This window comes from Mizuhopecten yessoensis, unplaced genomic scaffold (genome assembly GCF_002113885.1).
Source record: "Mizuhopecten yessoensis strain PY_sf001 unplaced genomic scaffold, ASM211388v2 scaffold4553, whole genome shotgun sequence".
Lineage (NCBI taxonomy): Eukaryota > Metazoa > Mollusca > Bivalvia > Pectinida > Pectinidae > Mizuhopecten > Mizuhopecten yessoensis.
This window is the reverse complement of record NW_018405604.1, coordinates 8,034-25,095: the sequence shown is the minus strand read 5'-3', so window position 1 is coordinate 25,095 and position 17,062 is coordinate 8,034. Positions and strand designations below refer to the sequence as shown.

General features: G+C 38.1%; 1 protein-coding gene across 3 annotated transcripts; it reads right to left on the bottom strand.

The window, feature by feature from the left end:
- Positions 1-5,405: 5,405 nt before the first annotated feature.
- LOC110449283 (patched domain-containing protein 3-like) lies at positions 5,406-16,533 on the bottom strand. Of its 3 annotated transcripts, none has more exons than XM_021496049.1 (5): positions 16,474-16,533; positions 15,198-15,335; positions 10,651-11,649; positions 9,071-9,271; positions 5,406-8,854 (listed from the first exon to the last, which is right to left on the bottom strand). In XM_021496049.1, exons 3-5 carry the CDS (start codon positions 11,639-11,641, stop codon positions 7,299-7,301), a joined length of 2,748 nt encoding a protein of 915 aa, XP_021351724.1. In that variant the 5' UTR covers positions 11,642-11,649; positions 15,198-15,335; positions 16,474-16,533; the 3' UTR covers positions 5,406-7,298. The 3 variants fall into 3 exon arrangements, with proteins under 3 accessions (XP_021351724.1, XP_021351723.1, XP_021351722.1); XM_021496048.1 differs by lacking the exon at positions 16,474-16,533 and adding an exon at positions 15,481-15,562; XM_021496047.1 differs by lacking the exon at positions 16,474-16,533 and having other exon boundaries at positions 15,198-15,517.
- Between the last annotated feature and the right edge of the window lie 529 nt (positions 16,534-17,062).

Genomic DNA, 17,062 nt, shown 5'->3' with positions numbered 1-17,062 from the left:
TGGTTAGAGTATTACCCTAACTTAAGATATCAACAGCCCAATACTTGGTTAGAGTATTACCCTAACTTTATATATCAACAGCACAATACTTGGTTAGAGTATTACCCGAACTTTAAATATCAACAGCACAATACTTGGTTAGAGTATTACCGTAACTTTAGATATCAACAGCACAATACTTGGTTAGAGTATTAACCGAACTTTAGATATCAACAGCCCAATACTTGGTTAGAGTATTACCCTAACTTTAGATATCAACAGCACAATACATGGATAGAGTATAACCCGAACTTTAAATATCAACAGCCTTTACTTGGTTAGTGTTTTACCGTTTCTTTAGATATCTACGGTCCAATATTTATAAAATCGATGTCATACTAGAACATCTGTACAATCTACCTGCTATCCTATTTTAGAACAGCAGTTTTATGTGCTAAACTGTTGTAAAGTATGGCCGGATGTCTGACGTCATACAACACTTAGTAACTGATGTCATCTCAAGTAAACACACCAGGCAATTGTGTAGTATCATATCAAACATGGCTATAATGTATACGATATGTCCTGAATACCTCGAGCGCTCGAAATATTCTCCCGAACGCTCGGTATATTATGTACAAGATGTAGACAGTTCAAACAAATAGATATATACACAAATACATAAGTCAGTGTCCTTAACATATCATCGAAGGATAAAATATACTCATGTTTACGAGACCATAAATCAATCGGTTGAGAACCAGAAGGGAACTGAGTCAAGTTGGTCTACAGACATGACAGAAGGTAGGACCTATTCCGATAATTGACGTGATACATTATGTGTACGAATCATTAAATAATTTAGGTATTTTTGCTTCACACGTGTACATACCTGTGGAATGTTATCCAATTCTGTTTTCATAATAAATCAATGAGATCATTTCGTTGTTATTCGATTATCTAGACCTAGTTATTGGGACGGCGTCGGTGAAACATTATGCACCTGTATAAGTTATCCCCTGTCCCTAGAGCTCAGCTAACACCAAGTGGAGAAATCACCGATGTAACAGGTCCTTATAACTATTTCCACTCATTTGTTTTGAAGCATTGTCTAAATATCTCGTAAAACGAATTTGTTTTTGATTTCATGGATGATATCGATAAGTTGATCTCGTAACTTTAATGATCTGTAACTTTAAATTCATATGTCAGGCAGAGCTGATCGTATGTGTAAGTGTATACGACCACACACAGTGGTGTAACACACAGTGATGTAACACACAGTGATGTTACACACAGTGGTGTAACACACAGTGATGTTACACACAGTGATGTCACACACAGTGATGTAACACACAGTGATGTTACACACAGTGATGTTACACACAGCGATGTTACACACAGTGATGTAACACACAGTGGTGTAACACACAGTGGTGTAACACACAGTGATGTAACACACAGTGATGTAACACACAGTGGTGTAACACACAGTGGTGTAACACACAATGGTGTAACACACAGTGATGTAACACACAGTGATGTAACACACAGCGATGTTACACAGTGATGTAACACACAGTGATGTAACACAGTGATGTAACACACAGTGATGTAAAACACAGTGATGTAACACACAGCGATGTTACACACAGTGATGTAACACACAGTGATGTAACACAGTGGTGTAACACACAGTGATGTAACACACAGTGATGTAACACACAGTGATGTAACACACAGTGATGTAACACACAGTGATGTAACACACAGTGATGTAACACACAGTGATGTAACACACAGTGATGTAACACACAGTGATGTAACACACAGTGATGTAACACACAGTGATGTAACACACAGTGATGTAACACACAGTGATGTAACACACAGTGATGTAACACACAGTGATGTAACACACAGTGATGTAACACACAGTGATGTAACACACAGTGATGTAACACACAGTGATGTTACACACAGTGATGTTACACACAGTGATGTTACACACAGTGATGTAACACACAGTGATGTAACACACAGTGATGTAACACACAGTGATGTTACACACAGTGATATTACACACAGTGATGTAACACACAGTGATGTAACACACAGTGATGTAACACAGTGATGTAACACACAGTGATGTAACACACAGTGATGTAACACACAGCGATGTTACACAGTGATGTAACACACAGTGATGTAACACAGTGGTGTAACACACAGTGATGTAACACACAGTGATGTTACACACAGTGATGTAACACACAGTGATGTTACACACAGTGATGTAACACACAGTGATGTGACACACAGTGATGTAACACACAGTGATGCGTAAGCAAATTCGATTTGTACATCACGTTATTAAGCAACATTGCATATTACTGTGAATTAAGTGAATCACATTTGTAATTTGATAGTTTTAAGCCTAAATAGGTATGGTAGATAAAACTATAGCGGATACTGGTAATATATTTTTTAACAAGCGGCACTATAGATATTATTATTCAAAACAACTTTTTAATATTCTCAGGAATCAAACCTCATATGCATCAATTTTAGGTATTGCAGTACGTGTTTATTTTTTTATGTACAAAATAATATTACAAATAATACTTTTGTTCCATATGCCGTCTCACTTGCTGAAATAACATGTCAAGGTCCATTTTCTCTTTTTCTTAAAAAAAATCCTTTAAACGTTTCCTCCAAATTACCGCCAAATACCATTTGTAACGTTAACATTCATCCTGACAAATGGTTTCCCTGTATGTCGAATACAAGTAAAGAGGACGAAAAAGACAACACCATGTATAACATAGTCCTTTTGTAGTTCTTAACGAGGTGATGAGTTTCGTTAAAAACCCAGGAAACTATAATACAAGTTATTATAAGTGCAGTTATGTCAAATACAATCCAGTGTTAGAATCAAACAGGGTAAACGTGGCGGCCATTCTGAACAACCGTAACACCTCTTTTTAGCGTGTCAATCTTATGGAACTGTTGGTACTGTGACGTTTAAATACTTACACATTTTATATATAAAAATACATTTGAAATGCCTTCTGTACGATGGTAAACAAAGTATACTAGAGTGTGACAAAGCCGTAATTCTGAATTAAAATCGATAAACAAGGGTAAAGTATGAACAAATGAAAGATTTACGCTGAGAACTTGTAAGGTGAAAAAGACTAGGTGTTCCATATTGGTAAGCCTCTTATGCTTCATCATTTTGCGGTATATTTCGCCACAATATTACTAGATCTTGAAAAAATGTTTTGATTATGAACATTCAAATGATAATAATGCTATTTGTGATAAATTATTGTCTGTCTTTGAATTAATTTCTTACTACAAAACGATGACAAGAGAAAGGTTCATATGGTGCTTTAGTACTTTTTAGTCATTCCTCAATTGAGACTACAGCCGTTGCTGTATGCAAGTGTGAACGAGTTGCCTCCCTTATTATTGGAATGGAATCGTACTTTGTAATGATAGCAAAATTATGCTTTTTAAAGTAGTTATGCATCAAAATATTGGCAGAAACTTATCCATTATAATAACATAGTTTTAGTTTCATTTTGCAGAATATTTCAATTGAGCTTACATGGAACTGGTCCACTTCTCACAACGCAGCGTTTTTTCCACTTGCTGGTAAATGTAATTAAGAGGGGGCTAATATTGAACTCCCTTGCAAAATCAGTTATTTGGTCATATTTATCCTGCTTAGAGACACTACAGGAACCAAAATGTTTTGCAGCCCCAATTGCAGCTCTTGGATGCTCTATCTCCTCTTGTCTCTCCCACCAATTCGTTCTTTTCGGTGGCGTTCACTTGGCTTCCGTCTCATTATGCCCTTAGCCGTCGCGAGTAGTAAAACCAGTAAATTCATTAAAAATCATAAGAAAAGAAACGATTTTAGGAGAAAACCTGAGAAACAGGTATATCGCCCTTATTTACATATTTGGCACACTGACATCACTAATAGTCCGTAATACTTCATCTCACTGACAAAATCAAGTTAAGCAGGGTTAAACATACATCTTCATACAACTTACTGGCGGCAATATTGGATCCAACTTGGCATCCTTACATGAGAAAATCCTAACGTATCTATACGTTTTAGTGGAATATGTTATCGGCGGTTCGGCTGTTCGTCAAACTTGACATTTCCGCTCAATTGAAAGCATTATTCATCCGTTAACCAAAAGCACTGCCATATTGGGTAAAGGTTTTTGGAAAGGAAGAGATATAAATGTGCACAAAATAAGCTTAGAGTTTTAAATATAGATATAACATAACTTATTCCACAATACTTCAAGAATTTAAATAAAGATATAACATAACTTATTCCACAATACTTCAGGAATTTAAATAAAGATATAACATAATTTATTCCACAATACTTCAGGAATTTAAATAAAGATATAACATAACCTATTCCACAATATTTCAGGAATTTAAATAAAGATATAACATAACTTATTCCACAATACTTCAGGAATTTAAATAAGTATATAATATAATTTGTTCCACAATACTTCAGAGTAAAATTCTGAATTCAAAATACACATATATTTAAATATGTTCAACAATACTTTAGAGTTTTAAATAAAGACACAACATAACTTGTTCCTCAATACTTCAGGTCAACAAAGTATTGCAGACGCCGGTTTAAAGCTGTCCCCGGACAAGTGCTGGCTCTTTAAGAGGAAAATCAAGTATGTAGACCACATAGTTTTCGGGGACGGAATAGAGCCGGACCTAGACAACATTGAGAAGGTTGTAGCCTGGCCGCAGACAAGAAATCCGGGGGAAGCGAGAAAATGTATGGAATTTTAGCAGGATCGCAAAGCCCCTGATGATCTTGATGCCAGTTCCGATGCCGACATAGAAGGGTGATTAGAAATCTAAGCGTCAATTGGGCAGAAGACCAGGAAGAAGCTTCCACAGCATTAAAGTCACGCCTATGTGGACCACCTGTGATGGGATATCCGCTTACGCCAGCAGAGGGCTATCAAGACCACAGACAAGGTATCATGCACATCGACTAGAGTTTCTTGCTTAAAGAAGGTCGGAAACTGAAATGTTTAGGAATTACTTAGTTGGATGGCATGTCGCAGGAGACACAGATAACAACCCCCTGACGTAGTTAGTACACAGAGATGGCTGCAGATTTGGATTTCATTATTGTTTATCGTCCAGGTCTAAAGAACCGAGGTGCGGATGGCACGTCACGTCATTCTTCACTAGAGGGCAGAGCAGAGACAAGGGTAATTACCAATGATATGGTCAAAGCGATCAACACTAGCAACTGAGTACTCCATTTCCATGTCAGCAGAAACAGTAGTCATCATCAGTGATCCAGGTGATATTAGTACAGTAATATATTTAACTGACAAAATAAATTAAGCTGGTAATACATACATCTTCCCACAACTTACTGGCGACCTTTTTGAATCAATCTTGGTACCGCATAATGAGACCATTGAAAGAGCCATTACGTTACCATGGAACATCATATTAGGTGATCGTACTGTTCCTAAGGTTGCCAATAGGAATCTGAAGGAAACATTTTTTAATATGAAAACAATAAATTATGGTAAAAAATACTTCATATTTTTATAAAATAAACAAAATAAAACATGTTCCACAATACTTCAGAGTTTCAAAACTAATGTGGAAAATGGTAAGAATTCTTCAGAGTTTTACAAACAAACGATACAACTCACATACTTAAGATTAGTTTAAATTAAAAACAAAAATAGAATAAATGTAAAGATACTTCAAAGTTAAAATAAAGAACATAAATCATGTTCCGGAATTCTTCATAGTTTCCAAAACAAACCAAATACGTCAGTACTTGTCAATTTGATTGGCCTCTGCCCGTTTAAAAAAATCGGCTCATTACATTGTATAAGGCCTGATACTCGGTACCACAGTGGGGAATATTTACCAATCAGCAGTGATTGTAAGGGAGAAATTCGTGTAAACATTCCTGGAATGCAATACCAGTCTTTTCCGTTTAATATGTAGTGATTGAGTCTAAAGATAAAATCTTATTATGCACAAAGTTAATAGACCAAACGCGAATTAATGCTTTCATAAAGGTTCAGCAATACACCTCTGAAATGCATTACCGGTTACTTAATTGACCTTTATGTACATATATTTTCTGTAATTGCAGCATGTCCCATGTCGGATGAACACACCATTCGTTGTGTTCATGTAGGGTCAATGGTCACTCAAGATAATAATAACACCTGTAATACATTTAATAACAATTAATGAAATAGCACAGACTTGCCGAAATTGTCAAGTTTAAATTAGTAAGGAGGAGTCGTTGATATGTTTCACTGCAAACCAGTGGAAACACACTAACGCAATAAGAACCTAAAGAATGTTTAAGCACTATGGACACGGAGTATGATTTCTGACATTACCTTTGAATCTGTGAAAACAAACATCTAAATAAACATGTAAATTATTTCAAGTATTCATAAAAAGATATATTTTTAGTTACATTTCTGCCTATGAAATATATATCAGTGTGGTATGACTTAACTTTACCAGTAGCGTAATGTCTTTATGTTTGTGGACATAAACAATACGATGCTATCTCCAGCCTCAGTGTTTAAGTATATGTGCCCGCTACATTTCTACGAACTCCTCTACTCACTTTTGCCCAGCCGTTCCTATAGAGCTCGGTACCCTTTGTCTACATTATGTTCGGATACCCGGCCTTATTTATTGATAAGGACTTGGTTCATTTCCAGTTTCGAGATGACTTATGCTATTTGCAACGAAGAGAAAATAAAACATTGTGACCGTTACCCGTTGCTAGGTGCAAAACAGACGAAAGACAAAGTCCAATAAATTAACACAAATTATAAAGCATGAACAACATTGCGTTTTCTAGATATCACAAACATCTCGACTGTTTAACTCACTTGCATATAGTCTAATAACAATCTACATGAATAGAGAATCACACTATTTCTTTGACGGCAACCATTTCCAATGTTTTCCATTCATTCGAATGAACAAACTTAAATCCCGTTATCTGAGTAGGCAAAAATCATCTTTTTACGTGAGAGCAACTAACTCTAATTAATGCGGAGATGGCGAGTCCTGCCGGTGGAACAATGAGTCATTGACGATGCTATGGATTTCATAACGAAATAGTAAGTGAAAAGTGTATTGATAGGACACTATTTCCGCTTGGAGGATTATTTGATCAAAAGTGACCTTTCCTGAGTATGCGGGATTCCGACAGCTTACTACATGTACTTTGAAAATATGATTTAGTCGCATCAGAGATTGGTAGAGATCGTAACATTGGGAGTCGAACCATTTGGTATCGTCATGAATATGTCTTCCCAATTATCCAGTTCCGATTTCTGGGGTATTATTTCATTGTATACGCCTTCCCCATTATCCAGTTCTGTTTTGTCTGGTTTGTTAATATCATCGTTCGTTTGTTGGTCTGACGGCACACTAATTGTCGAGACGTTCACATCTGTGACGCTTGGTTTGGGAGTCACTGTTACTTCCGTAACAGGTCCAACCAATGAAAATATCAACGGAAGTAACAACAACGAATGCGCTAGCCCAAATACCATAACTAAGAACATCAGTTTAAAGAAACTCTTGAATATATACGAGGATGAGAATGCGAGGACCACAATCCCCATAATAGAAGAAATGGCGGCGTTGATGATAGGGCCACCAGCACGATCTAACGCTCTATGTACACGTTCCTTTCGTGTGGCACCGTCTACTGTAATGTATGCATGACAGATATGCGCACTAAAATCGACGGAAAATCCGATACTCAAGACAATATCGATCATAGTAATCGAGCTCAGGGTGAGGTCCCAGAAATGCATAAACCCAAACATGCCGGCACATATCATCACCATGGTACCGGTGACGCAAACAACAAGTAAAGGATGAGGCATAAACAGCAATGTAACCACAAACATCGCGGCTATAGCCACACCGACTGTTGTGAAAGTTATCGAGAAAACTGAAGCGTACTCGTCAAAATATATAAACGGCCAAGAAAAACAAACTACTGGAAGAGGAGAATTGTCTGCTACTTCACGCATTTGTAGCATTATGTTTCCTCTTTCTTCAGAATCGGGTAGATCGTTTGTCAAAACGAAAAACCTCGCACCGACAATGTTCGTTTCAGCGCTGTTGATGACTACGTCATTGGCGTGGTCCGGTCGGGTTGTTAGGAAAGTTTTTAGGCCTGCTATGAAGCTTGTCTCACTGACAGCACTGTAATACCCGGAACTCTTGTAGTCCGTGAGCCAATCAAAAGTTACACTCGGATTAATGTCAGCGTCAGCTCTGGCGTTCGATAACAGATCGGAAATACGACTTTGGATAGTAGCGTCAGAGTAGGTCTGAGTTGACGTTACTGTAAACCCTATGGTGATCTCCGAGGTGAAATGGCCCTCTGTGAGCTTACTGTAGGTGTAAAAATACGAGTCTTCATTCACTAAGTTACTGAGGAGCAGGCCCCGCTTAAAATTTGTTATACCGTAAACAGTTGCTGCCAAATAAGCGACGAAAAGCACTGCTATCGTTATCTTTCCTGGTAAACTTTGAACGATATTTTGAAAAAATAGCTTTGGATATTTTTCTAAAGGACTCTCGTTGTCATTCCTTTTCCTCGGAACTTGTCCACCACAACAAAAAACATGGCAACCGGGTTTCCCCTTCGCTCGTAACTCCTCGCGAGTTTCTATAGGACGACACGTTCCACAGTGGTAGTGTCGGGCCATTCGGCGTTCATTGATCGCCATACAGGGAAGGAAGAAGGTCAGTTGGTTGATGTAGCAGAATAGGACAGCGACTCCTGAAGCATACAAAAACATAGCAGATATATAAAAACATACAGTTTCAGAAAGCTCTGAGGCATTTTGAACGAGATTGCCATGATCAACGTTTGTTCATTGTAGTAAAATACATGTAATTGCTAGGTCATGTTGGCTAGATTGACTGATCTGGGGTTTGGATGATTCGCTGTCAAACTTTGATGATAACTAAAACACGTGCTTGCGGAGGAATTTACCTGCATACAGACAGAAGTTCCTGACGCTGATAAAGGAAGCTGATGCACCAATGGCAAACGCCAGAAAGTCGGTGATAGATGTGATGGTGATGGCCACGCCCCCTGTTCTCATCGTCTCTTTGAGCTTCTCTTCAATCGTCCCTTTCACTGGACAGTCCGCCAGACAGGACATCAGGATAAACATGTCGTCCAGACCAATACCTACATAAAACAGTCCCATTTATGCACAAGTATCGATTTGATAAAACAGTACAGGTTAATACCTGCAGGGTTATCATATTGATACCAGATATCTATAAAAATTGTCTACAAATTATTTACTAATAAATGTTCCTACGTACATATCAGTTTAATACCAACACATTCAATATTACAATGTATGTATATAGAAACAACAGATACATGTACTTGAACAAACAACATTCGGAAACCCAAACAAACAACATTCGGAACCCAACACATCAACAGATTTTTCCTATACAAACAACAGTCTGTTTCCTACCCAAACAGCAGTCGGATACCTACGATAACAAATATTTAATTTACATTCATAAGATTCGGTTAATACTTATATATTTTATTTCTTTATTCCAGTCCTTAGATCAGCCTACCGACAATTTTATGTTTGTATTCGATGAGATTTGGTAGTTGGAAATATGTACGTCTCAAATTTTTACTTTATACACAAACAATGTACGAACCAACTTAACTGGGTTTATCATGTTAAACAGGATTTATATAGAATGGGTTTTAATCATATTTGGGATGTTCAATATTTTCAAAATGAAAAACAGTTTGTGGAAATGTATACTCAACGTCTGCATGACATAATAATGTATTTAAGGATTGCATGGTGCGTTTAAAACATCTTCCAAACGTCTTTTAGTATTCAATTCTATTTAGTAAAGCCTCTAACTTCTATTTCCAAACATTGTTGAGTCAGTATCGCATGCAGGCGAATTCCCTTAACATAGAATCTGGACGTTACCATGGTGTTCCGAGAGGTCAAAGAATATGTCTAGCTTGCGATAAAAACTATATTGAAGATGAGATCAATTGTATTCTTGCTTGTCCTGCTAATTCTATACTGAGAAACACATACTTTAAGCAATATTACTACCGACGCCCAAGTGTATATACATTTATTGAATTATTGTCATGCTAAAAATATCAAAACATTACTTGGATTGGGCAAAAAGAAAAAAAAATCGTGCAGTAATAGTGCTGAAGTATGTATACATTTTTGTGTGATAAATGTTAATATGGAATTGTCCTCCGCCATGTAAAAAAATGAAATATGTTTTGTCTGCTATATATACATTTAACCTATATGCTGTATTGCATTCGGAAATAAAAACTTGAAACTTGAAAAATCAAACATATTTTAACTTTTCAAGATCAATTGGCCCTTTGCCAAGAAATGACCGATCGAGCGATTTGTATTGTTTACATGTACAAAGATGTGACGAAATTGTAAACGGGACGTTTCGCCTATAGATAGAGAGCATATAACGTTAAACCGATGATTTAGTTGATAAGTTAAAATTTATAATAAAGATTATCTGTCACGCATTACTCACCTATGATCAGAAAGGGAAGCGTTCCGACGATACTGACAAACTTAACACCAACGGCACTGACCAGGCCAAACCCTCCAAGGATAGCGATTCCTGTTGCGACCACACCTGCGCGGCCCAGATTTTGTCTGTCGGAAACACAGTCTCCGCCGGAAGTGGCGAATCCAGCGTAACTCAACATCATTGCCATCGTAACGGCAAAGTACAGGATATCTCCGTTCACATTCTTCGCCAACTCGTCATCCAAAGATGTTGATGTTGAATAAGCAATGTCAACCAAAGAGGAGGAGACCGTTTCTAGCATCTCTATGTACTTTTTTTCCCAGTCCGTGGACCGTGAAGATGCTGTTGATGTGTCCTGTCTCAGATAGAAAATCAACCTAACCATTTTAGCGGAAGTGAGGTAGCCTCCTGACGACTGTGCATCCCCAAAAGCCCCACTGAGATATTCAAAATTAAATAGTGGGTAGCTAATGGTGTTAGACGCCATTGCTGTGCGGAAGGCTGTACTGAAAACAAAGTCCCCATCAACAACACAGCTTCCGCTTCGCAGGGCACAAACGTCCGCCAGACTAAGAGTAGTGCCGTCGATGGTAACGTTTACCATGGTGTTAATGTAGTTGTATATCCTTTCGGTTTCATCCACGTACGTCGTTGTTAGGACGTTAGAACCGTCTTTAGGTTTAATAATAATGTCAGCGTACATGTTTTGCTCTGTAGTGCTCTTGCTGTAGAAGTTCGAGCCGGACTTGTCGTCGGTGAAGATACTCCTGACGACGGCCCGGTCTGCCTTGGACTGGCTGTTTTGGGGTGTATACAGCGTTTCGGTGTCTGTTTCACTCTCTATCCGGAACAGCCCTAGTCCAAGCAGACAGTTGATGGTCACACAGGCAATCAAGATATGCCATGGATATCTCGATACCATTGCTCCATATTTCTCGAAGGGTGTTCCTAGTTTTTCTTCCCACCTCTTATAAAATCTTGTAAACTTCATTTTGGGACCTGTAAGTTAAAATTGATTCATATGTACAGAGAATCTTACATGTATCAAAAAAGATAACATTAAGTATTTTGAGAAAGGAAAATTATTTACTTTACAGTTCCTGCAGAAAGCATGCTTTTGTTTGACCAGGGGCTTTGACCCAGGAACAACGGCTATTCGGCCCAGCCCAATGACAATCGTTAAAGTAACAATATGGACTATACAGGGTTCTATTCTTTCAACTAACTTGGTTACCTGTAACACTAGCATTAGTAGAGGTAGCAGTGGAGACAAGAACTCTAGTAAGACACAAAAGTATTATAAATCAATTACTCTAAGAACAAAGTAATAACCTTGGCCCGTATTCATGAAACCATTCTCATGCTCAAACTTAAATTCTGTGCTCAATCGCAATACCTTGTTTCCGTGATAAATCGATAGAAAAAATACATTTTGTCAATGATATTGAAGACTTTTGGTGAGACTTACAGCCGACCAATATATTGTTTTCAATATTTACACTTGACTTTTTGACCGTATTAAATTATTTAAGCAAGTTACAAGAAAGTTGGCTTGAGCACAATATTCACTCTTGAGCATGAGAACGGTTTCATGAATACGGGCCCTAGTCCCTGCATTCTGACGTTATTGGTCCCTATATATGTATCAAATGTTAATGTTTACCAGAATAAGGTTATAACATGCACTTGTGTTGATTTGTAACATAATTTAAGATCCCTAAACTTACAGCCATTTAGGTTACTGCCGCTAGAATTACAGCCCTTTGCGTTACTGTCGCTAAATTACAGCCCTTTGAGTTACTTCCCCTAGATTTACATTCCTTTGGATTACTTCCCCTAGAGTTACAGCCCTTTGAATTATTCGCCATAAACTTAAAGCCCTTTGAGTTTCGTTTCCTTGAGCTACAGCCCTTTGAGTTACGTTCCCTAGAGTTACAGCCCTTTCAGTCACTCTCCTAGAACTACAGCCCTTTAAGTTACAGTCCCTAGAGTTACACCTCTTTGAGTTATAGTTTCTACAATTACATCTCTTTGAGTTACAGTCCCTACAGTTACAACCATTTGAGTTAAAGTTCCTGCAGCTACATCCCTTTGAGTTACATCTCTAGAGTTACAGCCCTTTGAGTTACAGTTCCTACAGTTACATCCCTTTGAGTTACAGTTCCTACAGTTACAGACATTTGAGTTACAGTCCCTAGAGTAACAGCCCTTTGAGTTACAGTTTCTACAATTACATCTCTTTCAGTTAGTCCCTACAGTTACATCCCTTTGAGTTACAGTTTCTACAGTTACATCCCTTTGAGTTACATCTCTAGAGTTACATCCCTTTGAGTTAGTTCATACAGTTACAGCCATTTGAGTTACAGTCCCTAGAGTGACAGGCCTTTGAGTTACAGTTTCTACAGTAACATTCCTTTCAGTTAGTCCCTACAGTTACATCCCTTTGAGTTACATATCTAGAGTTACAATCCTTTCAGTTAGTCCCTACAGTTACAGCCCTTTGAGTTACATCTCCAGAGTTACATCCCTTTGAGTTACATCTCTAGAGTTACATCCCTTTCAGTTAGTTCATACATTTACAGCCATTTGAGTTACAGTCCCTTGAGTAACAGCCCTTTGAGTTAGTCCCTACAATTACATCCCTTTCAGTTAGTCCCTACAGTTACAGCCCTTTGAGTTAGTCCCTACAGTTACAGCCCTTTGAGTTACAGTCCCTACAGTTACATCCCTTTGAGTTAAATCTCTAGAGTTACATACCTTTGAGTTAGTTCATACAGTAACAGCCATTTGAGTTACAGTCCCTAGAGTAACAGCCCTTTGAGTTAGTCCCTACAGTTACAGCCCTTTGAGTTACAGTCCCTACAGTTACATCCCTTTGAGTTACATCTCTAGAGTTACATCCCTTTGAGTTAGTTCCTACAGTTACAGCCCTTTGAGTTACAGTCCCTTTCAGTTAGTCCCTACAGTTACATCCCTTTGAGTTACAGTCCCTAGAGTAACAGCACTTTGAGTAACGTTGTCCCCTAGAGCTATTGGTCCCTAGAAGAGCCGATTCCGAGAACTTGTGTACTCTACTATACTTGAAGCTGTTGGAACATATGTTGGAACATACATGCATACAGTGTAGCAACTGTACCTAGAGTTGAGTTATTACGTAATGGAAGTAGTGTGTTCTAAAGTTGAAGTGTCTTAAAGACACTATGATCTGGATATAATGTACTTCAGCTACTGAGTCCGGTATATAAAGATTCCCTTTGTCCGACTTTACTGGTCTCTTGAAGCAATGTGTCCACGAGTTCTTGCGTTCTGCACTTAATATTTTCTAAAGTAAAAGACATTTTGCGTTACCGTTCACTAAATCTACTATTTTGTAAAGTTACTGTATCCTAGTAAATGAAGGGGACAGTAAGGTTCTTTTACCGTAGCACTAGGACATAGTTATATACTGAAATCAGTACCTAAATGATACAGTTCTTAACTTTAGAGAAAGGTATCGTAGGGAACACTAAGTGTAGGAGACAGNAGAACCAAAGCCGGATCGCCGAATCCGGAATACTAATAACTGGCGGTAAATCTAGTGACTGATATAAATAGTAATTAAGTGGCGCTATAGACAGATGACAGGAAACACCGTAAACCAGAAACAGTTTTAACCAATGAAGGACGTTATGACTGCAGGACACAGTCAATATTATAGGACAAAGTAACTTGTAACTCTAGGACTAACTCTCGGCCACATCATTTAAGCTAGGACACATACTCTAGAAACCAGTACCTCTCTTTCATAAACCATGCAGTAACATGGTAACTCCAGGGATAAATAAATCTAGGGACACGGTTTCTCTTGGGCACATCAGCTCTCAAGGGACGGTAACTCTAGCTACCACAAACTCTCTGTCAGACTAACTCTACAGACCATTTAACCTAGGGCACTGTCACAGGAACCAGGAACAAACCTGGTAACTCCAGGAGTAAATAAATCATCAGCTGTCAAGGGACATGTGATAAACTCTAGCTAAAATAAATTAAATACCTACACATATAACCCTAGAAATCAGTTTAATACTGCTATGACTGTTTACCTCCAGGGGTATATGTACACTAATCTAAGACACAACACCTAAATACAGGGTCAGTAACTCTAGGTTACACACCTCTAGGTTACACTAACTCTAGCAATAACATTAGAGACCTACATGTAGATACACTCCTCTGTGACACAACACCTACATATAGGGTCAGTCACTCTGGGTACCAGAGCCTCTTGAACACAATACTGTTTTCTTCGCATGGACTAACAAATTCAAATCGTACGATTAGTCGACGAGCTGTATCTACTGCCATGAGCTGTTATTACAGCTAGTGTTATCGGTCAGCATCACCTTAAAGCTTGCATGCACTACATATACACGTACATACATTTGAATGTACAGTGTTCACAAGAACGAACACACGTGTACTAGATAAACTGTACGTTACTTCAGTCACCAATGTAACACCCCGTATGAGGCCTATTTTATGTGGACTATATTACAAATATACGTTACCTCAGACGGATACCCCTAGTTAGTCCTCAAGGCCTCGGAAGCACACACACACACACCTCGCTGAATGGTTGGTTACCACGGAAACGTCGACAACTGATGCAGTCCTTCTCCTTGTTACCATAATGTTAACCTTGATATCTGTAAAACCAACACATGTGGATATTTACTTCCGGAAAGCATACACACAATTAGTCTGTGGCTTGGTTCAAATAAATCGATGATTGTAATGACGTACGTAGGTTACGCCAATATTATGCTATTTATACATGTATATAAAACGTACGCGTCACGCCTCGTAGAACATTGTCACACAATGACTTGCCCACATACATGGCCTGTGTGTATATATGGGATCATGTGTACACGTAAACACAATAACCTCTGGGCATGTATACCAGGGACGTATAGTACTATATACTGTCCCTGTGTATACATAGTTGGTCATCTTCGCCTACCAAGGGTTACGATCCGGTACGATCAGGTCTTCCAACTCTCCAAGATCGTATCGGATCGTTATAACCCTAGGCTAGCGAAGATGGTAGATGCATGATATATATATACATATAAATACGGCTGGATATAGATCAAACGTTTGCTAGTTATATTATCAACATTGTATGTTTATAATACAATTAAGGATTATCTTTTAATTGTCTTTGTTCATGAGGTAATAAATCAAGTATAGCTTACCGTAAATTGCATAAATCTCAGGTAATGACAATATTTTCGAAATTACAATCATTTAATAGACTCATTGAAGGGATTCGACTAGCCGCTGAATAGAAAGTGAGATTTCAGATTTTGTATGGATAATATTTTCTTTTTTTCTCTCATCATGTACTGTTAGTAATATCTCACAATGTAGCAAATGCTTTACCGCGACCAAAATGATCAATGTTTGGAAGCTTCGTGATTTTATAGTATCGTATACCCGAAATTTCGCCATTGAAAACGCCGCTTCCAGTATCCAGTAACGGGTTTTAATGGGACCACGCCAAGAAAGCGTAACCACTAGATTTTCGAAGATGAGGAGCACTCATTCTACGACTCGGATTATGTCATAATTTATATTTGTTACTAACTTATTCGTAACTTTGTTCCGCGGATTTTAACCTATACAGTTTAAATTATGGAAAACCGAGACCAGTTTAGCCCATTTTAATATTTGAAAGAGAAATTACATACCTTTCATCAAATAATATTTAAATGGACACACAAGCATAAGTAAGAAACGGAGAGGAGAAGCAGGCCTTATCTTCTCAGTCATCCAACCTACCTTGTGGAGTACAGATCTCTTCACAATAAGTGTAACTTTTACACGATGCTTGAAAGATCTTCAAGAGTTTTGATGATCACCAATTATGCCGGGGGGTCGTCAAAATTCAATCACGAAAGATTGCGATGATAAGGGAAACCATCGCGTTCCCCCGCGATCGGTACGCTAAAGATCACGAAACGTTAGCAAGACCCACCGTGTTCGCTGTGCTCACTCAGGCGGCGAGAGACGTCGATCTCTATTTACCTGTGAAAATGATATATCAGGGGATGATGATAAGCTATAGTCAGTGGCGTTTCTTTTGATAATGTTTTATCAATTTCATTTCAAAAGCAAAACATACAGACAGAACTAAGAGAGATATGTATTTTAAGTATCTAACATTACAATCGTATTTGTTAACTAACTGAAATGCATTGCTCATTTCCTTTCTATGGGTGTCATAAATTACCGCTACATATGAGCACGGACTTCAGTAGCGATCTATTTCCGTGAATCTACGTAATGTCGGCTTATATAATACATTTCGATTTCGTTTTAATAAAAACGCGATAGCGAAAGTTTGGTACCGCAAAAGTAATGTTACGAT